General features: G+C 56.1%; 1 protein-coding gene across 2 annotated transcripts in view; it reads right to left on the minus strand.

Annotated features, from left to right (window-relative positions):
* Positions 1 to 14,594, minus strand: part of Lgals2 (galectin 2) — a 25,759-nt gene continuing 11,165 nt past the window's right edge. Inside the window, exons 1-4 of one of the 2 annotated variants that reach the window (XM_076855140.2) lie at positions 13,674 to 13,825; positions 1,674 to 1,756; positions 387 to 543; positions 1 to 301 (exon numbers count right to left, since the gene is read on the minus strand). In XM_076855140.2, coding sequence (XP_076711255.1) covers positions 155 to 301; positions 387 to 543; positions 1,674 to 1,744 — 375 coding nt within the window. In that variant the 5' untranslated portion in view covers positions 1,745 to 1,756; positions 13,674 to 13,825 and the 3' untranslated portion in view covers positions 1 to 154. Of the gene's footprint in view, positions 302 to 386; positions 544 to 1,673; positions 1,757 to 13,673; positions 13,826 to 14,594 lie in introns of those variants that run through there. The other variant, XM_076855139.2, reaches the window with a different exon arrangement.

A 14,594-nucleotide genomic window follows, 5' to 3' on the forward strand; every position in this document is an offset into this window, starting at 1 on the left:
TCTTGGCTTTGAGGGAGGAAAAAGCGATATCCCAGGAGCAGGAACGGGAAACACCTGGGTCAAGGGTGGGCAGTGGATCCAGGACCCAAGGCTGTGACGGGCGAGGGTCGGGCACCAGGGTCAAGGGCTAAATTCTTCCTGTAACTGCTGCCACTCAATTGAGCTTGAGAGAGGAGACCTGGAGCCCCCCCTTCACGCTCAGGTAGCTCAGGTGGCCGTAGCCCAGCCGGTTGGGAAAGGTCAACTCGTACCCATCTGGGAGCTCCACCTTGAATTCATCCCTGTGAAAGGCCAGGGTCACCTGCAGGGGAGGAAGGTGTCCGGGAGCAGGAGGCTGGCTGGAAATGGGCCAGGGCTCCCCTCCTCCTGCTGTCCCTTGGCCTCACCTTGGTCTCTGACCCGGGGCTGAAGCACAAGTGACTGTCCCGATGCTCTTTTCCCCAGTGGCCGTCCCGGGAGTTGCAGACAATGGTGGATTCCTTGAAGCGCGGGTTAAAATGCAGGCCCAGCTTATCTGTCCCGTGGCCCAGGTTAATCACAAAGCTGCAGGGGAGGGTGACAGGTGGCCTCTAGGGGCAGCCCCAGGTAAGGCAGCTTGGGTCAGAGGGCCTCGGCTAGCCACAGGCTGCTTTCAGCTTGGCTTTGAGGTCTGGGCGGTAGAACGAGGCAGGGGGCAGCCAGTCAGCCTCGGAGCTATGTGACATGTTCCATTCTGAGCAGAGACCAAGGCTGCTGGGGCAGTAGCTGATGGTGACGGTTGAGAAATCGGGGGTGTCTGTCATGGGGAGAGAGCTGCTGTCCTTAGATCTCTGAAGACATTAAGGTTGACCCTAAAGATCAGTCGGCCTACGGGATGAGCTCCCTGTCACTAAAGGTATGCCACCAGGGGTTGGATCACTACAGGAGCCCCAGAATGAGCATCCTGGGTGGTGGGCTTCTTCATGGGGAGGCATGTCTCAGGCCTGCATTTCTGCAAACTTGAGTGATGAGGCAGGAGAAAGGACTCCTTTATCCCTAGGCTCCTACTTCACACATCTGCCCACCACCTTCCCAACCCAAGGGGGCAAAGTTTAGTCCAAGAAATGCCCAAGTTAGCCAGGCACACGCTTGTAATCCCAGCAACTCAGGAGGCTGAGGTAGGGCAATTGCAAGTTGGAGGCCAGCCTCAGCCACTTTGCAAGGCCCTAAGCAACTTGATGAAACGATCTCAAAATGAAAAGGGCTGGGGATCAACGCCTGGTATCAGAACAGAAAGAAAGAAATGCCAGCGTCATCCTGCAGGCTTGAGAGCCTGGAGCAGAGTGGCGAGGGAGGTGGGCCGGTGGCGCCCCCTGGTGGCCGTCGCCAGGGGCTCGGGAAAGGCCGGCTGGAGTCCTTCCGGCTGGGTTAACAGAGCCGCGACCCTGGGGGTTGGCCCTCCACACAGGCACAGACGCCAGGGGGTGGGGAGCCCTAGGGCTTCTCCCCCTGCCCCTTCAGTGGCTGCTGGGGCCAGGGAACAGCACGAGGGTGCTGGGGTGTGAAGGCAGGTCCTGACCCAGGGGTGTGGGAGGGAGCAAGGGTGTCCAAAAGGCCCCTGGGCTTGAAGTCACCCTGGGCTGACCATGCGCGGGGCTGTCCGGCCTGCCCCCCCCCTCGCCTCTGCCTGTTCCCGCTCCCCCCACCTCGCTCACCCGTCAGCTTCATCCGCGATCCTGCCCTTGATCTTCAAGGTTGTCCCCGGTTTCAAGTCCAGATTTGTCATCTCCAGTTCTCCCTGGGCCCGGAGAGAAGCACCCCATGAGGCCCTCCACAGCTCCCTCTGCTGGTGACGCCCCCAACTTCCCATCCAGTCAGACCCGTTATCCCCCTGCCCACTGGAGAGCCCGGGGCTGCAAGGGGCGACGGTGGGATCCAGGCTTCCCAGAGGCCCCGGGGCCCTCTCTCCTTTGCCCTCCACCCAGCACGACTAGGGAGCCGCTGAGGCCCAGCAGGGAAGCCTGGGTTAGCCCGCGGGAACCCAGGGACACGGAGATGATGCAGAGCAGGACTGTGTCAGCAGCCAGCGGCCTTACCCCACCCCATTGGGAACCTACAAGGCCTTCCAAGTCCTCTGAGTGGGTCCATCAAAGGCCGCTCCAGGCCCTCTTCCCCCATCTGTGGAGCAGGCTGCGGGGGGTATTTTTACTGAAGAGCCCTTGTGGGGCGGAGCTCACCTAGCAAGCCCCAGGCCCTGGGTTTGATCCCAGCAAAAGAAAAGAAGAAAGTCGCTAAGTGCCCTGTGACGGATGCTGCCAGGCCCGGCGGGTAACGGCGGCCACCTTCGAGCTGGTAGCGGAGGTTCGGGATCCTGTTTGCGAAGCCCCAAGCATAGAGCCTGGCCCACGTGCAGGCAGATTCAGGGGCCACTGTCATGGTCACTCCCTCCTTATTTGACATCTCCTTCCCCCTTTCCACGGGGCCCTGGGGCATCTACACTCTGATGGCGTCCTCCATCTCCTGATGGTTAATGGGAGCTCCTCAAACCCAGGCTTCCAAAGCTCAATACCCAAGACTCCGAAAATGTCCATCTACATGTCCCTGATGGGAGCGGCAGGGCGGGGCTGGACAGGCACCAAAGACAGCACCCAGGGCAGAGCTTGGTGGGAGCTCGCCCCACGGAGGAGGAGCAGGGGAGGCGCGCCCCAGCCTACCCCCAGAGGAAGGCTGAGCCCAGGAGCGTGGAGCCATCCTGGTGGGCGCTGGGACAGCTGGACCCGCTGGGCGAGACTCTTGGGTTGTGACTGTATGGCGCTGGGCAGCCTCCCTGACCACAGATGCCAGGAGCTCCTTCCCCCAGCTGTGACAATCAGAAATGGCTCCAGACAGTGCCCAGTGTCCCCTGGGGCAACATTTCCCTGCTTTAGGAACAGTGGGGTTCGGAGGCGGAGGCTTAAGCCCTCAGATTCAGGCTTAATAACAGCTTTTTGTTAAAAAATTTTTTTTTTTTTTGTACCAGGGATCAAACCCAAGCCCTTTTTAATTTTTTATGTTGCGACAAGATCTCCCAAAGTTGGGGAGATCTTGTCTCAACATAAAAGTTGGGGAGATCTTGTCTCAACGTAGGGCCTTGCTAAGTGGCTGAGGCTGGCCCGGAACTTGTGACCCTCCTGCCTCAGCCTCCCGAGGTGCTGGGATTACAGGCAGGGCCACCAGGCAGAACCTTGCTGAATGCAGCAGCCACATCCAGGCTTGGGGCAAAGGACTGCATGCAGGTTCTCTGGGCCTCTCACCGACGACAGAGGAGAGAAGTTCACCCAGTGAGGAGAGCACCGTCCCTCCCAGGTGAGAGAGGAACCCAAGTGCACGGCCACAGAGTCACTCAGACACACCCGACACCAGCTGCCGGGAGCCAGCCCCCTCCCCGGCAAGTGGGTGGGGTGGGTGGGACTGAGGTGGGAGGAACACGCCCACCTCCTGGGGGCTTCCTGACCAAGCAGAGAACCCAAGCCCCTGAGGGTGGGGGTGGGGCTGCTGCAGGTCAGGGGCACAAGGTCAGGGGTGCATTTGGACACATAGGGGTGCTGGGGCCTGGTGTGTGTGTACTTCCGGGACCTTGTCCCCACTCAATGAAATCTAAGGCCCAGGGAGAGACCGGGAGGCAGAACCAGGGTAGAGGGTCGGGCAGTTCAAGTGACCTGGGGCCAGCCTCATCCAATTCCCCATCTGTAATAAAAGGGGTTTGCACTAGTGGTGTCTGGAGAGGGAGGAGGAGGGATGGGGTGACCAGAGGGAAGAGAAGGTCAGGGGTCTCCAGACCACGAAGGCAAAAGCCTCTCCCAGAGACACAGGCAAGGACCGCACAGCACTGGTCTTCAGCCAGGGACCCCGATCAGGTTCATGTCCTGCATGGCGCTGGCTTGGACAGTGCCCTGCCAAAACTCATATCCACCTGGAACCTGCAACGGCGACCTGTTTGGAGTAGGGTCTTTGTGGCTGTGATCAAGATGAGGTTGAACCAGGCGCAGTGGGGAAAGCCTACCATCTCAGCAACTCCAGAGGCTGAGGCAGGAGGATCGTAAACTTGAGGCCAGCTTCAGAAATTTAGCAGGGCCCTAAGAAACCGAGCGAGACCCTATCTCGAAATAAAACACTAAAGTTTGGGGCTGGGGGCTGGGGCTGTAGCTCAGTGGCAGAGCACTTGCCTCTCACATGTGAGGCACTGGGTTCGAACCTCAGCAGCTCATAAAAATAAACAAGTAAACTAAAAGCATACTGTAGTATCAATCAATCAGTCAATAACAAACAGGCATGGCGGCACACCCTGTGATTCCCACAGCTCAGGAGACTGAGGCAAAAGGATCGCAGGTTCAAAGCCAGCCTCAGCAACTTAGCGAGGCCCTAAGCAATTCAGCAAGACCCTGTCTCTAAATATTTTTTAAAAGGGCAGGGGGTGTGGTCCCCAGTACCCAAAAACAAAAAAAGATGAGATCATACTGGAGCAGGGTGGCCACTAAACCCAGTGTCACTGATGTCCTTGTCAGAGGAGGGATGTCTGGACACAGAGGGACACTGTGTGAGATAGGGCATCCCTCAGTAATGCAGCTGCAGGCCAAGGATCGCCAGCCGCCACCGGAAATTGAAAGAGACAAGGGGACGCTCGCCCAGAGCCCGCGGAGAGCGTGCCTGACCCACACCTGACATCAGACATGTTCAGAACTTGAGAGAATGGATATTCTGAAGCACCCCCCCTCACTCCATTTTGTGGTACTTGGTCCCAGCGGCCCCAGGAAACGAATACGCCATCTAATCCTCAGAGGGTGCCGTCGGATTCCCTTCCACAGATCAGGGAGACTGAGGCTCAGAGACGGTCAGAGACTGGTCCAAGGCCAGTCAGGGGCCTGCAAGAGGACCCACCCAATCCTCTGCATTTCACAGATTGTGACCTTGGCCAATTAGAACCCAGAGCCTCGGTTTCCTGTTTTCTTGTTTGTTTGGGTGCTGGTGATGGGGTCCAGCCTTGCCCAGGCTGAGCAGCCCCCACCCCCCACTGAGTCACAGCCTCAGCCCCGAACCTCAGCTTTTCATCTTTCTAAAGCTCAATGGATGGTAGCGGTCATCACCACCATCATTATTATTACTGATGAGGCACCTGAGGCAAGAGAGGGGACACACGGGCCCAGGCTCCCAGGTAGGCGCTGGCCCAGGGACCAGGGTGCCTGGGCTGGGGGCCGGGGAGACCGTCTGGCCCACTTCTTTGCCAGGTGGAGGGGAATCTGCAGTGACACTGAACTCCAGAGCGCCCTCCCCAGCCCACCCAGGCAAAGACGTGGAGGGAGTGGGCCGCGGGGGGCTGGCATCCTCACCGACATGGTGGCCTTTCTTGGTGACAGCTCCCAGGAGTTCCCAGCCGCTGAGCTCAGGTTCCCACCCCGTGGTCAACCTTTATATCCCAGAATATCACACATTAACTGCCCCAAGGCCATAAATGAGGACTTTGGCCCCATGTACCCAAGTAGCCCCCTGCCTGTCCCTCAAAGCAGCGCCACCAAGGCTCCCCACCCGACCCACCTCCCTCCAGCTCAGCCGCCCCTCTTGGGTGCTCCCAGAGCCCTTTGGGAAGCGGCCCCAGCTCTGCCCCCGCACAAACCACAAACACCCGGGGCTTGGCAGGCCACCAGCCTCCCCGACTGAGCCGGCTTCCTCGGCCACAGAGAGAGAGACTTGCCTATAAAAACTGCCCAAGCTTGTGATTTTCTCTGATGTCATGATTCGCTTGGAGCATCTTTTTTATTCTCTTCTCCCCTGATTATTTTTCTGTTTGTGTATGGGAAGTTTTGAAAGCAATACGTGGTAAATTCACAGAAAATGTTCCAAAGTATCGATCACCCCTAAAAGTGGAAGAGGACGCCAGGCGGGGTGGTGCCTACCCCTAATCCCAGCGGCTCAGGAGGTTGAGGCAGGAGGATTGCAAGTTTGAGGCCAGCCTCAGCAACTTAGGCCTTAAGCAACTTAGCGAGGCCCTGTCTCAGAATAGAATATAAAAAGAGCTGGGGTGTCTGTAGGTCAGTGATCACGCGCCCCTGGTGCAGTATCTGGTACCAAAAAAATAAGAAATAAAAGCCAAGAAAGCAGGAGGCTTGGGAGGTGCGGCAGGTTGAAACGCTCTGCCCTTTGTTTCTATTTCTTAGTAACCGACATGCTTAATGTAGACAGAGACGTAAAAAATAAGAAGAAAAGCAGTCCGGACTCTCCCACCACCAGGAGGAAGCGGGTCCTGCTCACTGCATCGACCCATTTCCTTGCCAGTGGTTTTCCGTGTGTTTTATTGTAGGCGTCCCCCGCCTGCGCGACTATCCACCCACTTCACTCAGGAAACGTTAAAGCCCACAAATCTCTATTCCAGAACTATATTTCAATGACTAGAAAATATTCTGACTTTCAATGGCTCCATTTACTGAACCAATTCCCTTCTGTGGGGCATCTACATTAATTCTAAATTTTCACTATTTAAAATACTGCCACAGCCGGGCGAGGAGGCGCACACCTGTCATCCCAGCAGCTCGGGAGGCTGAGGCAGGAGGATGGAGAGTTCAAAGCCAGCCTCAGCAAAAGTGAGGCCCTAAGCAGCTCAGGGAGACCCTGTCTCTAAATAAAATACAAAATAGGGCTGGGGGTGTGGCTCCATGGTCCAGTGCCCCTGAGTTCAATCCCAATACTAAAAAAAAAAAAAAAAAAATTGATTTAATTTAAAAAAATATGCTACATGAGTCAACGCGCACATAGGGTTGGGCTGCACCCTGACAGATGGTGTAGGGCAGACTCCCGGAGGGAGAGCGTTTCTGGAGCTCTGGATTTGGTGGCCCGATGTGTTCCTTGGGAGTTGGCGGGAGCCACTCTGCCAAGTGCTGGGAGCCCGGCCCCGTGAAGGGGCGTCCGGTGCCAGGAGCGGTGGGTGGCTCTCTGCCCAGTGCTCACACGGGACACCACCTCAGTTCCCTGCCAGCCCCAGAGCGGGGTGGTTTCCTTCTCTTGCCCACAAGGAAGTTGATCCTTTCTGAGCCCTTCTCCCGGGGCCAGAGCCAAACAAGATAAGGAGTTTCAAAGTGCTCCCAGGCGGAACCGCCCTCAACAGAAACTGGCGTTTTTTGGATCATAGTAGTAATTCGAGCACAGCACCAGGTTTGGGAAACTGTACAAAGTTAAAAAAAAATCTTAGAGTTCACTTGTTTGGAAAGAACGCCCCGGTGGGGGGGAGTGACTGGGGCAGAGTTACGGCCTGTGCGCAAGGCCCCAGGCACCGTCTCCAGCCAAAAAAAAGAGGAAATATTTAAAGACCCAGGGAGCTGGCCATGCTGGCTGGTCGTGTGCTTTTCTGGGTGCACATTTCACATCAATGAATTTTTTTTTTTCCAAAGGAAAAACCATAAGAGGAAGAGCGTCAAAATCCCTGGCCCCCGCCCCTCCCATCCAGTCCTCTTAATTGGTAACTTCTTTTTTTATTTGTACCGGGGATTGAGCTCAGGGGCACTCCACCACTGAGCCACATCCCCAGCCCTATTTTGTAGTCTCATTGAGTTGCTTAGGGCCTCACTTTTGCTGAGGCTGGCCTTGAACCTTGGATCCTCCAGCCTCAGCCTCTGGAGCCGCTGGGATTAGGGGCGATCACCTCCGTGCCTGGCTCCCCCTTTTTAAAATATTTTATTTAGTGACAGGGGCTCGCTGAGTTGCTTAGGGCCTCGCTGAGTTGCTGAGGCTGGCTTTGAACGCCGGATCCTCCTGCCTCAGCCTCCCAGAGGCTGGGATCTTGGGCATGTGCCCCTGTGCCCAGCTTAAGTGGCAGCTTTGGAAGGTTAGTGTCCACCCAGCCAAGCACCTTGTCCAGCCCTTGTCCCAGGAGATTCACATGAGATTCTCAGGGGATCTCGATTGTCTTCCCACTTCCCAGTGGGAGCTCAAGGCCCCAGACCCACAGGGGCAGATAGCGGAGGCCCCCAGCTCCTTCCTCCTGGGACCACCCAGACGCAGCTTTGGCTGAGCAAGGGGAGCCCTGGAACTCCAGGATGGTGACTTCCACCCCTCCCTGTGGTGGCCCTGTCTCCCTAGACACACCTCTGGTGACCCACTCCCCTGGATGGGACCCATGACTTGATTACCACTAGAAGAATCCTAGCAGACGGCACAAGTGACAGATGTCACTTCTGAGGTCAGCGTGGGGCTTGGATGCTCCGGCCAAAACTCATGTTGAAATTGAGTTGCCACTGGAGAGGATTGAGAGGTAGGTCCTGTGTAACCACAGGCACTGAGAAAGACATCCAGAGAAAAAAGAGAGAGAGTGTGCAGGGCACAGCACGCACACCTGTGATCCCAGTGACTCAGGAGGCTGAGTCAGGAGGATGAGGAGTTCAAGGCCAGCCTCAGCAATTTAAAATCGAAAACAGAAAAAGGGCAGGGTTGGGGCTCAGTGGTTAAGAGCCCCTGGGCTCAATCCTCAGCACCCTCCCGCCCCCCAAAAAAGAGGTGAGACCTTAGAGATGGGGTATTGCTGTTATTGCAGGAGTAGGTGGCTGGTTCCAGGATGAATCTGGGGCTGGCGATGTGGCTTGGCCCGCATGCCCAAGACCCTGGGTTCAACTCTCAGCAGCACCAAAAAATAAGGATGAGAGCCGGTGTTGTGGTGCACGCCTGTCATCCCAGCAGCTAGGGAGGCCGAGGTAGGAGGATGGCAAATTCAAGGCCTGCTTCAGCAGCTGAGTGAGGCCCTAAGAAACTTAGTGAGACCCTGTCTCAAAATAAGAATAAAGAAGGGCTGAGGATGTGGCTCAGTTTTCTGTACCTTGGTCCAAAAGAATAAATAAATGCTGGGAAAGACGGGTCCAGCCATCTGTCCCCCAGCCTGGGGTACTCTGACACAGCAACAGAAAATGGACTGAGGCAGGTGGCCCCTCTCTCTGCCCTGCTCTGGGCCGGTGGCCGGGAAGCCGTGAAGAGGCCCCTACGCCTGATGCTTCCAGCCAACCTCCAGTGGAGACCGGGGCTTGCCAGCGGCTGTGTGGTGAACTGGGCATTGATCCTACACCACCGAGCCTTGGGGTGACCTTATGGCTGACACTCTGCTGTGGCCCTGAACCAGAGGCACCCAACTAAAGGCCATCCAGCTTCCGGACCCACGGGAAAGGTGAGAAATGTTGATCTTACTTAGAAGTTTGGGGTTCAGTTGTTCCACAGCAACGGTGACTAGTACTGTGCCGGGGGGTCCCTGCTGAAAGGCTGCCAGGAGAGAGGACGGGAAGGCTCCCCACCAAAGAGTCGCAGCTCTGATGTGTCCTGACGCTCTGTGATATTCATCCTGTCAAAGAATCATCTCTTGTTTTGCTTTCTTCAATATTTTCTTCCTTTGTGATGACTGACTTTTTCCTTTAACTTTTATTTTATGATTCCTGGTATCTTGAGTTTGAATGCTTAATGCATGAATTCTTCATCTTTCTCTTTACTAACAAATCCACTTTAGGGCTAACAGTTTTCCTAGGAATGCCACCGTGGCCACTTGTGATGAGCTCACTCTTCTAAGTATCATCCTTGAATCAGTCCGATGGCCGAAAAGTTGTGCTTGGCGCTCAAAAAGTGCCCAACACCACGTGTCAACGACTTACTGAGTAACAAAAATAACATTAATCATCATCACCACTGGGAGGAGGATCGGCTAAGGAAAGGATGCTACAGAAACAGGAGGCTTTTTGCAGAGTCACCATCTTCGAATGCCCCCTTGGCCATGCGCCTGGGTCACTGTCGCTGTACAGCGGGGACTGAAATGGCTACAGAAGCAGGTTCCTGGGACTCAGTGATGCTCTCCTCCTAAGCTGCCCTAGATGAGCAGGGACAGGGGCCTGCAGGGAGGCCGTCACCCAGCTGTCCTCAAGGTCCCCCTACCGTAAACACAAGCACATGCATGACTTCAATCCAACGGGCAGGGTTGAGGGCGTCCACAGAAGCAAAATACAAAATCCAGCCCAGTCTTGGAGAGACCAAGCCTGGGGGCAGATAGCTTGGGCAGGAGAAATAACTAGAAAACCACTGACCCCCCCTTGGTGGAAGGCCTCAGGCTTCCCAGGACCCTGGGGCAAGAAAGGGTCCTCTAATGTCCTAAGAGGAATCTTGTTTCTACCACTTCCTTGCTGTGTGACCTCAGGCCAAGTTAGTTAACCTCTCTGAGTTCAGTTTTCCTTTTCTGTACAATGAAAGAACAAGTGTTGTGAGGATAAAGGGAAATAATCATTAGTACTTAACAGCTGTTATTTAAGATCATGATCCGGAGCACAGAGCCTCATCCAAGGCGGCTGTGGGGCAGCCTCTCACCGGCATCTGGAAGCTGTGTCCAAGCCCGAGGCCTGTGGGAAGGTTCTCCTTACAGTCCCCAGACCCCGTGTGACTCCCCAGCTCCTGGGTCCCCCCCGCCTTCCCGGTCCTCTACCTACACACATGTGCGTGATGCACACCCATGTCTGTTTGCACACGTATGATCCTATTTTATGAAACCGTTGAATGAACTCATCAATACGATACATTAACAGTTTTTCAACCCAGAATTTTATTTTTTTCTTCTGACTTCATAAAAAATTAAACCCCTTTGGTGTCAAGGGCCTGAGGCAGCTTATTTGCTGAGCTTGATGGAGAAGTGGGTCTTGTGGCTTCTGGGAACTCTCGCCCCCGGCCACCTGCTGTTGGGGGACTTTGGTCCTGGGTGGGAGAGTCCGGCTATCTCCTTTCCTGTTTTCCTCCCAGAGAACAAACAGATCCACACCTCATGACACCTGTCACCCGGCCCCTCCCAGATGGCCTCCTCCAGAGCAGATAGAGGGAGCTTTGGGCATCAAGTGGGTCAATGACAAGTCCAGGCTCTGTCATCTATAAGCTGAGTGGCAGGTCACTTAGACCCTCAGTTTCTTCATCTGTGAACGAGAACTGAAAGCATCTTTTTCCGATGCAGTTGGGAAGATTTTTTTGTTTTTCAATTAAAGATGCAGATATCTGCCTTCCCTCCAGGGGGATGTCTGAATGGCCCGCGCCTAGGCCTCCTGTCCAAGAGAGCAGTGGAAGGTGGATGGACAAGGAGCTCAGCCAGAGGAGCGTCCAGCTGACCTGACTGTGTCTGGGGAGCCACTCCCTTGCTCCAGGGAGGACGGGTCTCGGGGGAGCCAGGGTCCGTCCTCCCATGACTGAAGCTTAGAGCAGGAAGAAAGATGCTGGCAGTTGGCAGCAGGAAGCTGTGACGCCCAAGGAGCCACCCCCAGGGACTGGACAGGTGTGCGCCATCTCTGTGCCAGTCAAACCTCTGGGTCTGCAGCCTCTCTGCAGCGAGTTCTCCCCCGGCACCAGGAGGGTCCGCCGTTTGGATGCTCCCGAGGTCGCAGCTGGGGCCCCCAGCCGGATGAGCCCACTAAGCTCCTTCAAGGGCCTTGGCATTGGCCTGAATGTGTCCCCAGGATCTCACGGGTAGGGAACTGAACCCCAAAGTCAAACGCTAATGTTGTTTGAAGGTCCCTAGGATTCGATGAGGTCCTGAGGGTGGGCCCTGAACGTCATCAGCGGCTATAGGAAGAGGAAGAGTCCCAGCCCAGTGTGTTTGCTCTGTCCTGCCCGGTGACACCCCGTGCCAGTTCCGACGCAGCAAGGAAGTCCCAGCGAGCACTGGGGGGGCCTCGGTGGCCGAGCGCTGACCTCGAAGGCGCAAAGCCCTGGGTTCAGCAGACGGCAGCGCCAGGCTCTGAGACCTCTTGGCCCCCAGAACCATGAGCCCAAACCCTTGTGTTCTGTGCGTATCTATCTTCCTGAACTGGGGGCTGAGCCCAGGGCTTCATGCTGGGCAAATGCTCTTCCACTGGGTTGAGCCCCTTTTTTAGTTTAATTAATTTGAAGACAGGGTCTCGCTAAGTTGCTGAGGGTCTTGCTAAATTGCTGAAACTGGCCTCAAACTTGTGATCCCCTGCCTCAGCCTTCTAAGTTGCTGGGATTACAGACATGCACCATCCACTTGGCTGTGATCTTCTGTTATTTATAAATCATCCAATCTCGGGTGTTTTGTTATAGTCACAGAAATAGGCCACAACAGACTTCATAGGACCCTGCTTCAGAGGCCCGGACCTTCCTTGTTTCACCTGATCACTGGGTTCTGTGGCTGCTGAGCTGGCCACCCACCTCTCCAGAGTCCCTCCAGGGTCCCTAGAGCCCTAGGGTCTTCTTACCTACCTGGAAACAGGGCTATCCTTGAGGGAGGGCGGGGTCACCCAGCCACCCTGTTGGGTCCCCTTCCCTGTGTCCTCCCCACATCCTCCCTCTGCCCACTGGGGTCTTTGTAAAGTGTCAAGGGCAACACCCCACTCTGCTCCTTTAAGACCTCTAGCAGCCAGCACAGTGGCACACGCCCCTAATCCCAACAGCTTAGGAGGCTGAGGCAGGAGGATCTCTAGTTCAAAGCCAGCCTCAACTTAGCAAGGCCCTGTGTCTAAATAAAATACAAAAAGGGAGGAGGTGGCTGGGGATGTGGCTCCGTGGTTAGGTGCCCCGGGTTCTGGGAGCAAAAACAGAAACTACAGAAACCTCCAGCGGCTCACCCAGAACAAAACGCAAGCCCCTTCTGGGTGACAGGTGTGCACCCTCTGGTCCTGGTCACCCTGCAGCCCTATTCCACCCACAGGCTCCGCGGCCACGACCACCTCTGGTCTCCTGCGATCAGAGCTGGACTTTGTGGTGTCCGTCCCTCCCTGCAGCTCCCCCTCGCCGGTGGCTGGGTCTCGTCCTCATCGTGGGGACCTAAGCCCCGAGGTGGGTGGACAGCGGGTGGGGAGGGAGGGGGAGGGAGAAGAGGGGAAGAAGGGGTGGGGTGGGTGGTGGACAGCAGGCACCGAGGGCTCAGGGCGGGTGTGCAGGCACCGTCTCCCCCTCGGCCACCCCCTGCCCCTTGGCCCCGGGGCTCCTTCTCAGGGCCACCCCGTCGTCGTGCACACCAGGCGCTGGCTGTATTTACAGAAGAGACCGGTGTCCACATCTGTCTCTAGAAATTACACCAGTCACGCTGCTTCTGAGGACCTGGGTGCCGTCCTCACTGAGGAGAGACCCTGCCCCCAAGCCCAGCTCCTCTACCCAGCCCAGGGCCGGGGGCTTCCTGTGGCCTCCAAGATGCCCAGTGACAGCTAGGGTGGGTGGGGGTGCCTGGGGACAGTGGAAGGACAGCTGGATCCCAGCCCCACCCAGGGGCAGGACTCCAGCACCTGGGCACCGGGCGGAGGAGAGGGCTCTCGCAGGGGGTCCCAGGGAGCCTGTGGTCTACCTGAGCCCCAGGTCCCTGGCAAGCCCGCCCTCTTAGTGACTCCTGTCCCTGGGGACAACCTCCTCACGTGCAGCTGGCCTTGCTCTGTCCAGGGCCACAGAGAATCCTCAGCAGCTCACAGTGTGCGGCCTTTTCCCCAGGGAATCCGCCTTAGACCTCCTCATCTTCCGGCCACCTTTTCAAAGTGGTCAGGTGGCTCAAGGACAGTATCAGCCAGTATCCAGCTCTTACGGATGACCTACTGTGCCCAAAGCCCCCGGGCTCTGCTGGTCACTAACTCAACATAATCCATGCATTTTTTTCTAAGAATGTGACGGCACGGGGACAGGCATATTGGGTGTTCGTTGTCACCAGGTGGTGTGACAGCCCTGTTCCATCTGATCCTCACCTGCTCTCCTAAGGGCTGCCCTGCCTGTTGGATGGATGAGGAGACTGAGGGTCTGAGAGTCGGGTGCCTTGCTGGGCAGATGGCGGCGGAAACAGCAGGTCCCCGGCCTCCTGCATCCCCACTGCCTCCAGGGGCTGGACACAGAGTCCAGAAGGAGCCTCGTCCTGGGCTGAATTCTAGTCTCCCTGTCCCTCCCTTTCCTGTCTTTGTGCCCTGTGTCCTCAGCTCTGTCCAGGAGTTGAGTTTTACGAAGAGAAAAGAGATCTCACCCGAGGTCTCACCCGAGCCTGTTTCCTTGGTAGACAATTGACACCTGCCTGTTTTTTTTTTCTCTTCTCTTTCCACATTTTTATTAGTGCATCCTAGCTGTCATGATGGGATTCATTGTGACATATCCAACGTGCACCCAATAGCAATGTAATTCTGCCAATATGGCTCCTCAGCACTCCCCCTCCCTCCTCGCCTCCCACCCATGACCCATTTGGTTTAAAAAAAAAAAAAAATCAAGATTTCAGCCCAGGTGCGGTGGCACACGCCTGTAATCTCAGCAACTGGGGAGGCTGAATCAGGAGATTCATAAATTCAAGGCCAGCCTCAGCAACTTATGGAGACCCGGTCTCTAAATAAAATATGACCAGGGCTGGGGTTGTGCTCAGTGGTTAACCACCCCTGGGTTCAACCCTGGTACCAATCAATCAATCAATTCAATCAAAAGACAGAAGGTAGAAAGACCCAAGTGATGTCAGAAGTTGAAAAACCAAAGGTGGCTGGCACCGGGGGACCTCACCCGCTGTATAAAGGGGTAAGGTGCGGACATGCCCTACGGCAGGGGTGACCCCTTTGGAGCCTGTGTCCGGTAACAGAAGACCCAAGGCCGGCTGCGGTGTGTCCCCTGTCCAGGGCACTGACAACAGGCGACTC

This window comes from Callospermophilus lateralis, chromosome 4 (assembly GCF_048772815.1).
Source record: "Callospermophilus lateralis isolate mCalLat2 chromosome 4, mCalLat2.hap1, whole genome shotgun sequence".
Classification (NCBI taxonomy): domain Eukaryota; kingdom Metazoa; phylum Chordata; class Mammalia; order Rodentia; family Sciuridae; genus Callospermophilus; species Callospermophilus lateralis.